This window comes from Uloborus diversus, chromosome 5, assembly GCF_026930045.1.
Source record: "Uloborus diversus isolate 005 chromosome 5, Udiv.v.3.1, whole genome shotgun sequence".
Classification (NCBI taxonomy): Eukaryota; Metazoa; Arthropoda; class Arachnida; order Araneae; family Uloboridae; genus Uloborus; species Uloborus diversus.
Window position 1 is genome coordinate 165,414,854 of NC_072735.1, and position 12,392 is coordinate 165,427,245.

The 12,392-nt window shown below is 33.4% G+C and overlaps 1 protein-coding gene across 1 annotated transcript in view; it reads left to right on the top strand.

Moving 5' to 3' along the window:
* Positions 1-12,392, top strand: part of LOC129222417 (gamma-tubulin complex component 5-like) — a 54,446-nt gene that overhangs the window by 963 nt on the left and 41,091 nt on the right. The window contains exon 2 of the mRNA XM_054856927.1: positions 1,388-1,494. Within this exon, the coding sequence (XP_054712902.1) occupies positions 1,388-1,494 (107 nt within the window). The remainder of the gene's footprint in view (positions 1-1,387; positions 1,495-12,392) is intronic.

Below are 12,392 nucleotides of genomic sequence, written 5' to 3' on the forward strand. Positions count from 1 at the left end.
TTTTTGTAAAAGGTTAGATTTCACTACGATTTTTTTTGCTGTTTGCTTTTATTTCGATTTTATATCAATAGAATTTTATGCTGTTAAAAAATGAGCAATAATTCATGATTATAAGGAAAATTCGTGAATACGGTGACCCCCCGCACTTTTGGCGTAGTCCACAATCTACTGTAATTATTTATTCTTTATTTCACAATCAGACCAAATAAACTCATAGCAGAATGTTTAAGTATTTACTTTTTAAATCTCTGCTTAAAAGGGAGGCAGTGGCGAATCCAGGGGGCAGCTATGAGGCTGCAGCCGCTCCCAGACTAGAACTTTTTTTTCCTATTAGAATTTTTTTTATTGTGTATGTATCTTAATGTAAAATAATAAAATATATAATTTCCTATATCTATTCTATCTTAATCATTTTATTCGTTTTCCCTTGGGTTTATACACGAATTTGCTGTAGTAATGCAGATACTTGTTTTCAGAAATTTCCTTTTGAATTTCGGAAATTTTTCCCTGCCTTTTCAAAAAATTTATTTATTTACTCTATAAGAAGAAAGACAAAAAAAAAAATTTCAGACCTCTTTAATTAATGCACTTAGTGTCAATTCTCAGAATTTTATCTTCTTTTTCCTTTTTTTAACTATTAGTTCATGATTTTTCTGGTTTTCTTACTTACATTTAGTGTACTTGCATTTGCCACGGACAATATTTTTTATAATCAACAAGATGTGTTATTTTTGCCTTCAAATTGTTAAAAAATGTCCAAAAATTTTATTTTTTTAAAATTTAATTTAATTTTATTTATTTTTATTTTTACTGACATTTAAATTTTAAAATTTTATCACTAAATACCAAATTTTAGGTAATTTCAACGGTGACTCAGAAAATTTCATTAGCCATTCACACCTCCTGAAAAATATTTTTTTCTTCAAACGACTTTGTTTACATCAATGAACTTTTGGTGATGTCAAGGAGACATACATTGTTAATGATCTCAGCCGCCCCCAGAACTAAATCCTGAATTCGCCACTGAAGGGAGGGACTGAAATCGAGAAAGTGTTCACGTTTTTGAGTGTGTTTTTTTTTCTGAGAAAAAATTGAGGGAAATTTTTGGAAATTCTGCCTTGCGTTTAAGATGACCCCATAACTTTAAACATCATTTTTTGTAATAAATTTCTTGATTTATACATGAGTATGTGCGGTATTTTTTGCCATGGTTTTGTGATTAAATTAAAGTTATAACGGTGACATTTTATCAAAGTGCATATCATTCTTACCTTTCTTCTTCATACTTTATGTATTAAATTATAGTTTATGTCATTTCGATAAAATGCATGATATTTTAAGAAAATCACTTTTGAGTTAAATTAACTCCTTTCTGTTTTTTTTATAGGAATCAGAAGAAAATTTTAATTTGTGTCTTGATTATACTTTATCCAACTTACTGTATCACTCCTATCAAGACGTTGATAGTCATAAAGTAAACCGTATTGTTTCAGGGTATGTGATAAACTTTCAATATTTATGTTGTGTTTGATTATTAAAGTAAAAGTTTCATTTAGTTTATTCCAGCTGAAGGAAAATACTCATAATATTGAATAGTTTTAAACACCCACACCAGTGTTGGGCATCAACTAAAAAAATCAACTAAATTTGTAATTGATTGATTAGTTGACTAAAGTAATCTAACTCCCATTTAGTTCAGACTAATATTTTAAAAATTTAATTCAATTGCAGACGAAGATTAACGTTAGTTTAAACTAACTCGTTAGTTGACTAAAAAAACTAATTTAGTTCAGATTGATTTAGTTCAGATTAAATTAATCAGATTGAATTTAATCAAACTAAAAGTAATCAGATTAAAAGTAATCAAATTGATTTGATTACTTTTTTAATTCAGATTAAATTTGTAAAATATAAATATCACATGAACAGAGGCACATTTGTATTTCTACGTGTATATATATATTTATGCAAGCATAAACGAGTTAATGCGTGTACATACGACTACGTGCGGGTATATACGTATACAAACGTGTTATCCCGCGTATGTTCGTGTACGGAGGTATATTTGAAATTTTAAGTAAATATACATATTTATGTGTGCATACACGAGTAAATACGTGTATATACGAGTATGTACGTGTATACAAGAGAATATGCATATGGATACGTGGAACCCCGAGTATACTCGTGTACAGAGGCAAATTTGCTTTTAATTGTGTATACACATACTTATGCGTGCACATAAGCGAAAATACGTTTATATACGTGTATACATGAGAATATGCTCATAGATACGTGTTACCCCGAGTATACTCGTGTAAAGAGGTACATTTGTATTTCGACGTTTATATACGTATTCAAACATGCATATACGAGAAAGTACGTGTACATACAAGTATGTTCGTGTACAAACGAGAATATGCGTATAGATATGTGTTACCCCGAGTATACTCGTGTAAAAAGGTACATTTGTATTTGTACGTGTATATAGATATGTATGCGTGTACAAACAAGAAGGTACGTGTATATAAAAGTATGTTCATGTACACACGAGAATATATGTAAACATACGTGTTACCCCGAGTATACTCGTGCACAGAGGTAAATTTCTATTTAAACGTGTATATACACATGATGATGCATATACGATGCATGCATATACGAGAAAATACGTGTATATACGAGTAAGTACGTGTACACATGACAATAGGTATATAGATACTTGTTTAACCCGAGTATACTCGTGTACGATGGAACATTTGTATTTCTACGTTTATATGCATATTTACGCGTTTATAAACGAGTAAATACGTGTATATACGAGTATGTACGTGTACACATGAGAATATGCGTATAGATACGTGTTACCCCGAGTATACTCGTGTAAAGAGGTACATTTCTATTTCGACGTGTATATACATATTCAAGCATGCATATACGAGAAAGCACGTGTACATACAAGTATGTTCGTGTACACACGAGAATATGCGTATAGATATGTGTTACCCCGAGTATACTCGTGTAAAAAGCTACATTTGTATTTTTACGTGTATATAGATATTTATGCGTGCATAAACAAGAAGGTACGTGTATATAAAAGTATGTTCATGTACACACGAGAATATATGTAAACATACGTGTTACCCCGAGTATACTCGTGCACAGAGGTAAATTTCTATTTAAACGTGTATATACACATTGATGCATGCATATACGAGAAAATACGTGTATATACGAGTAAGTACGTGTACACATGACAATAGGTATATAGATACTTGTTTAACCCGAGTATACTCGTGTACGATGGAACATTTGTATTTCTACGCTTATATGCATATTTATGCATTTATAAACGAGTAAATATGTGTATATACGATTATGTACGTGTACACATGAGAATATGCGTATAGATACGTGTTACCCCGAGTATACTCGTGTAAAGAGGTACATTTCTATTTCGACGTGTATATACATATTCAAGCATGCATATACGAGAAAGCACGTGTACATACAAGTATGTTCGTGTACACACGAGAATATGCGTATAGATATGTGTTATCCCGAGTATACTCGTGTAAAAAGCTACATTTGTATTTGTACGTGTATATAGATATTTATGCGTGCATGAATGAGAAGGTACGTGTATATACAAGTATGTTCATGTACACACGAGAATATATGTAAACATACGTGTTACCCCGAGTATATTCGTGCACAGAGGTAAATTTATATTTAAACGTGTATACACACATTGATGCATGCATATACGAGAAAATACGTGTATATACGAGTAAGTACGTGTACACACGACAATAGGTATATAGATACTTGTTTAACCCGAGTATACTCGTGTACGATGGCACATTTGTATTTCTACGTGTATATGCATATATATGCGTTTATAAACGACTAAATACGTGTATATACGAGTATGTACGTGTACACATGAAAATATGCGTATAGATACGTGTTACCCCCGAGTATACTCGTGTAAAGAGGTACATTTGTATTTCTACGTGTTCAAGCATATTTAAGCTTGCATATACGAGAAAGCACGTGTACATACAAGTATGTTCGTGTACACACGAGAATATGCGTATAGATATGTGTTACCCCGAATATACTCGTGTAAAAAGCTACATTTGTATTTGTACGTGTATATAGATATTTATGCGTGCATAAACGAGAAGGTACGTGTATATACAAGTATGTTCATGTACACACGAGAATATATGTAAACATACGTGTTACCCCGAGTATATTCGTGCACAGAAGTAAATTTCTATTTAAACGTGTATACACACATTGATGCATGCATATAAGAGAAAATACGTGTATATACGAGTAAGTACGTGTACACACGACAATAGGTATATAGATACTTGTTTAACCCGAGTATACTCGTGCACAGCAGTAAATTTCTATTTAAACGTGTATACACACATTGATGCATGCATAAACGAGAAAATACGTGTATATACGAGTAAGTGCGTGTACACCCGACAATAGGTATATAGATACTTGTTTAAACCCGAGTATACTCGTGTACGATGGCACATTTGTATTTCTACGTGTATATGCATATATATGCGTTTATAAACGACTAAATACGTGTATATACGAGTATGTACGTGTACACATGAAAATATGCGTATAGATACGTGTTACCCCGAGTATACTCGTGTAAAGAGGTACATTTGTATTTCTACGTGTTCATGCATATTTAAGCTTGCATATACGAGAAAGTATTTGTATATACAAGTATGTTCGTGTACACACGAGAATATGCATATAGATGCGTGTTAACCCGAGTATACTCGTGCAGAGAGGAGAATTTGTATTTAAGATTGTACATACAATTTTATGCGAGCATATTCGAGAAAAGACAAGTATGTACGAGTATGTTCGTGTACACAAAAAATATGCGTATGGATACGTATTAATTAGAGTATACTCGTGCACAGAGGTATATATATATATATATATATATATATATATATATATATATATATATATATTTATTTATTTATATTATATATATATATATATATATATATATATATATATGGTGCCGACTCTGGTACACCCTGGTACACTTGCATAGCCATTCTTACATTTTAGCCTTCCTATATGGAAAACTCGCCAAGAGATGACGACGTAGAGTCCGGCGACAGAACGAACAGCGCCAAGGGCGGTAAAACTTTTTGATGAGTGAATCACTTTTGATGAGATGAAAGACGTAAGACGTGGTATAAAGACGAGCAGCAAGACGGCTGCACTTCTGCATTGTAATCATTTTTGTAAATATTAGTTATGTGTAGTTTAGTTAGTTATCATTAAATGTTTAGTGGCTAAAATTATGTTATCAATGAGTGCTTCTATAAGTGAATACAAGCATTTTCATAGTTATTACCAGTAGCTCGGCTCCCACACATATATATATATATATATATATATCTGTGCACGAGTATACTCTGATTAACACGTATCCATACGCATATTTTTTGTGTACACGTACATACCCGTGTAATCGAGTATTTACTCGTGTATGCACAAATAAATTTGTACATACACTTAGAAATTACACATATCTCCGTCCACGAATATACTCGGGATAACAGGTAGAAGTGCAAAAAAAAAAAAAAAAATGGGTTTACACTTATCTACTCGTATATACACGTATTTACTTGTGTTTACACGTACTTATAGGTATATACACGTAGAAATACAAAATTTCCAGTATACACGAATATTCGCGATAACGCGTATATATACGGATATGCACAAAACTACTCGTTAATACATGTTTTTACTCGTATATACAAGTGTATGCGAGCATAAATATGTTTTTTAACGTACAAATACAAATGTACCTCTGTACACGAGTATACTCGGGTTACGCGTATCTGTTCGCATATTTTCTTGTGTACACGAACATACTCGTCCATACTTGTCTTTTCTCGAATATGCTCGCATAAAATTGTATGTACAATCTTAAATACAAATTCTCCTCTCTGCACGAGTATACTCGGGTTAACAAGCATCTATATGCATATTCTCGTGTGTACACGAATACACTTGTATATACAAATACTTTCTCGTATATGCAAGCTTAAATATGCGATGAACATGTAGAAATACAAATGTACCTCTTTACACGAGTATACTCGGGGTAACACGTATCTATACGCATATTTTCATGTGTACACGTACATACTCGTATATACACGTATTTAGTCGTTTATAAACGCATATATATGCATATACACGTAGAAATACAAATGTGCCATCGTACACGAGTATACTCGGGTTAAACAAGTATCTATATACCTATTGTCGTGTGTACACGTACTTACTCGTATATACACGTATTTTCTCGTATATGCATGCATCAATGTGTGTATACACGTTTAAATAGAAATTTACTTCTGTGCACGAATATACTCGGGGGTAACACGTATGTTTACATATATTCTCGTGTGTACATGAACATACTTGTATATACACGTACCTTATCGTTTATGCACGCATAAATATCTATATACACGTACAAATACAAATGCAGCTTTTTACACGAGTATACTCGGGGTAACACATATCTATACGCATATTCTCGCGTGTACACGAACATACTTGTATGTACACGTGCTTTCTCGTATATGCATGCTTGAATATGTATATACACGTCGAAATAGAAATGTACCTCTTTACACGAGTATACTCGGGGTAACACGTATCTATACGCATATTCTCATGTGTACACGTACATACTCGTATATACACATATTTACTCGTTTATAAACGCATAAATATTCATATAAACGTAGAAATACAAATGTTCCATCGTACACGAGTATACTCGGGTTAAACAAGTATCTATATACCTATTGTCATGTGTACACGTACTTACTCGTATATACACGTATTTTCTCGTATATGCATGCATCAACGTGTATATACACGTTTAAATAGAAATTTACCTCTGTGCACGAGTATACTCGGGGTAACACGCATGTTTACATATATTCTCGTGTGTACATGAACATACTTTTATATACACGTACCTTCTTGTTTATGCACGCATAAATATATATATATATACGTACAAATACAAATGTAGCTTTTTACACGAGTATACTCGGGGGTAACACATATCTATACGCATATTCTCGTGTGTACACGAACATACTTGTATGTACACGTGCTTTCTCGTATATGCAAGCTTAAATATGCATGAACACGTAGAAATACAAATGTACTTCTTTACACGAGTATACTCGGGGTAACACGTATCTATACGCATATTTTCATGTGTACACGTACATACTCGTATATACACGTATTTAATCGTTTATAAACGCATACATATGCATATATACGTAGAAATACAAATGTGCCATCGTACACGAGTATACTCGGGTTAAACAAGTATCTATATACCTATTGTCGTGTGTACACGTACTTACTCGTATATACACGTATTTTCTCGTATATGCATGCATCTATATGTATATACACGTTTAAATAGAAATTTACCTCTGTACACGAGTATACTCGGGGTAACACGTATGTTTACATATATTCTCGTGTGTACATGAACGTACTTGTATATACACGTACCTTCTCCTATATGCACGCACAAATATGTATATACACGTACAAATACAAATGTACCTCTTTACACGAGTATACTCGGGGGTAACACGTATCTATACGCATATTCTCATGTGTACACGTACATACTCGTATATACACATATTTACTCGTTTATAAACGCATAAATATTCATATAAACGTAGAAATACAAATGTTCCATCGTACACGAGTATACTCGGGTTAAACAAGTATCTATATACCTATTGTCATGTGTACACGTACTTACTCGTATATACATGTATTTTCTCGTATATGCATGCATCAACGTGTATATACACGTTTAAATAGAAATTTACCTCTGTGCACGAGTATACTCGGGGTAACACGCATGTTTACATATATTCTCGTGTGTACATGAACATACTTTTATATACACGTACCTTCTTGTTTATGCACGCATAAATATATATATATATACGTACAAATACAAATGTAGCTTTTTACACGAGTATACTCGGGGTAACACATATCTATACGCATATTCTCGTGTGTACACGAACATACTTGTATGTACACGTGCTTTCTCGTATATGCAAGCTTAAATATGCATGAACACGTAGAAATACAAATGTACTTCTTTACACGAGTATACTCGGGGTAACACGTATCTATACGCATATTTTCATGTGTACACGTACATACTCGTATATACACGTATTTAATCGTTTATAAACGCATACATATGCATATATACGTAGAAATACAAATGTGCCATCGTACACGAGTATACTCGGGTTAAACAAGTATCTATATACCTATTGTCGTGTGTACACGTACTTACTCGTATATACACGTATTTTCTCGTATATGCATGCATCTATATGTATATACACGTTTAAATAGAAATTTACCTCTGTACACGAGTATACTCGGGGTAACACGTATGTTTACATATATTCTCGTGTGTACATGAACGTACTTGTATATACACGTACCTTCTCCTATATGCACGCACAAATATGTATATACACGTACAAATACAAATGTACCTCTTTACACGAGTATACTCGGGGTAACAAATATCTATACGCATATTTTCGTGTTTACACGAACATACTTGTATATACACGTACTTTCTCGTATATGCACGCTTAAATATGCATGAACATGTAGAAATACAAATGTACCTCTTTACACGAGTATACTCGGGGTAAAACGTATATATACGCATACTCTCATGTGTACATGTACATACACGTATTTTCGCTTGCGTGCACGCATAAGTATGTGTTTTCACAATTAAAAGCAAATTTACCTCTGTACACGAGTATACTCGGGGTAATACTTATCTATACGCATACTATCGTGTGTACTCGTAAATAATCGTATATATGTATTTACCCGTTTATAAACCCATAAATATGCATACACACATAGAAATACAAATGTGCCTTCGTACACGAGTATACTCGGGTTAAACACTTATTTTTCGTGTTTACATGTACTTACTCGTATATACACGTATTTTCTCTTATATGCATGCATCTATCTATATATTTATACACGTTTAAATAGAAATTTACCTCTGTACACGAGTATACTCGAGGTAACACGTATGTTTACATATATTCTCGTGTGTACATGAACATACTTGTATATACACGTTCCTTCTCCTTTATGCACGCAGAAATATGTATATACAAGTACAAATACAAATGTACCTCTTTACACGAGTATACTCGGGGTAACAAATATCTATACGCATATTCTCGTGTGTACACGAACATACTTGTATATACACGTACTTTCTCGAATATGCACGCTTCAATATGAATATGCACGTCGAAATATAAATGTTCCTCTTTACACGATTAGACTCGGGATAAAACGCATCTATACGCATATTTTCCTGTGTACACGTATATGCACGTATTTTCGCTTGTGTGCACGCATAAGTATGTGTTTTCACAATTAAAAGCAAATTTACCTCTGTACACGAGTATACTCGGGGTAACACATATCCATATGCATATTCTCTTGTGTACACGTACATACTCGTAGATACACATATTTACTCGTGTATGCACACATAAATATGTATATTCACTTAAAAATTCAAATATACCTCCGTACACGAACATACGCGGGATAACACGTTTATATACATATATTTACGCACATAGTCGTATATACACGTATTAACTCGTGTATGCTTGCGTAAATATGTACATACACGTAGAAATACAAATGTGTCTCTGTTCATGTGACATTTATATTTTACGAATTTAATCTGAATTAAAAATTTAATCAAATTAATTTGATTACTTTTAATCTGATTACTTTTAATCTGACTAAATTCAATTTGATTAATTTAATCTGAACTAAATCAATCTGAACTAAATTAGTTTTTTTAATCAACTAACGCGTTAGTTTAAACTAACGTTAATCTTCGTCTGCAATTGAATTAAATTTTTAAAATATTAGTCGGAACTAAATGAGAGTCAGATTACTTTAGTCGATTGCGGATTTAGTTGATTAATGCCCAACACTGACCCACACAAAAGTAAACTTCTACATTTCTGATTTTAGCTACAATCTTAACCTCCTCCTTAGTTTTTTTTTTTTTTTTTTTGGATCTCTTTTTTTTTTGCTTTAAAATCATTTGTAATCATTTATTCCAAAAACCAGTCAAGCGACAAAATTGCTAATTTTAAGAAAGCATCTATATCACCATATTAAATTATTCAATGATGATTACAACATTATTTATTGAAAGAAATGTACCTAAATATGTATCCCTTTCGGTTCAAAACATTCTAATCATTATAGAAAAATTTTAATGCAGAGGTAAAACTGTTTTTTCAAAATTTCAGAGTTTGTCGTTCGACTGGTTTCTGAAATAAACAGTTCATTTAAATTGTTGATTTGGTATGTAATAAAAAAAGAGAATTTTTTACTGTTTTTCTTTTAAAATTAGTTTTTATAGTACAGTGACCAAAATTCATTTGGAGTTAGTTAAAAGTCTGGTGTACCGTATTTTCGGGAATAAGCGCCACGGCGCATACAGGAAAAAAAATTGCCGGTGCGGCGCCTATAACGGGTGCTGGAGATACAGTGTTTTTTTTTAGTTTCAAGTTTTAAAAATAATTTTTCTTTAAAGGAAAAAAAAGTTGAAAATGCTGCTAAAAGATGGCTTTCCACCACTTTCTTTTATTTTGCAAAATTCTTCGACGACAAGTTAAGCAAGGGGGGGGGGGGGGGGCGAGTCAGCGATTGCACATGTTTCACTGAGGAGAGAAACGCTGACCCACGTGGCCGAGCAAGTCTTTTTGCATCCAAGTGAAGGGATGAGGGAGAGGAGGCAGCAAAAGTACTAGCAAGGGAGGGGATGGATGTCCAGTTTTGTAAAGGGAATTTACCACCCCCAAGGCCGAATTTAGGGGAGGGCAGGCGGGGCTACTGCCTTGGGGCTTCCACAACAAAGTGTCCCCCGCAGTAAATTTTTTACAAAATATCCTAACTTTCACGCGTCGAAAATATCGGATATATACGTGTATATCAAAATATTCGGATATGGGATATTTAAAAAATATGATGATCTTTTCAAACCCTGATTAGGGGCTCCACTCCTTCGTTGCCCCGTGGCCTCCACACTTCCAAATCCGGCCCTGACCAGCCCCGTCACAAAAGTGGGTTGCTCGGTCAAGCAACCGAAGTAGAACCTTGTCTCTTAGCTCTAATTTTATTATTCACTCACATCATCACGTTTCATCTTTTTTGCTGTCGTTTGTGCATTCTTGGCTTATCTTTTTTTATTGAATTCTTTCAGAGTTGCTTTTGAAATGGCTCCTAAGCGATTGAAAAGTTACACTGCAGCCTTTAAGTTTAAGGTAATAAAGGCAGAAGCAATTGGAAATACAGTAAAACCCCTCTATTGCGGACACTAATTGCGGAAATTTTTTTTGTCCACAATAGAGGGGTGTCCGCATAATGTTATATGCATTGGAATTGGAGGAATTAAAAAATGTTCGTATAAGAGGGATGTTCGCACTTGAGGGGTGTCCGTTAGGAAGGGTTTTACTGTAGTCTTGCTGCCAGAGAGTTTGGCACTGACTAGAGATGCGTTTGCCGCTGGAAATCAGATAAATTAACCATCAAAAGTGATGGCCAATCGAGGGATGCAGAAGGCAAAAAGTACAAAATAGGGATTTTTTAAAATATTTCTTATTGTTAATTAAAAATACCAATGAGATTTTTTTTTGTTTACATTTAATTTTCAGCTTTCTTTACTGTTGGAAATAAGGAATCATTCCTGGTCATGTGCCTCCTATCCTTCATGTAAATATTTTTCTAAACTAATTTTGGTTTGTCATCTACATTAAAATGTTAACTGTTTTATTCACTTCTAAATTGAAGAAGAAAGACATTTTGATTTGCATGTAACTGTGCAGCCGCAGTAGCGATCCAGGTATAAAACTTCAATGAAGTGATTATTCTTCTCTTTCAATATTTTCTTTTCATGCTACTTGCTGGTAAGGGGACATAAGTGCAATTTGTAACGAAATGCCGGGATTGCATGTTTTTATGTTTCTATAAGTGTTTTATGATTTTAGTTGAATAAATATTTATCAATGTTATTTTGAGAAGTTTTAATGATTATTCAAGTAGAATTTCAGTTTGAGTTTCACGTGATTGCCTACTCCAGCATTTAGATATTTTCCAGCATTTACTACTGATGGTGCTTTTAAGTTGTTTTATCGTGGGTTTGCGCTTATAGAAGGTGAGGCGCTTACACC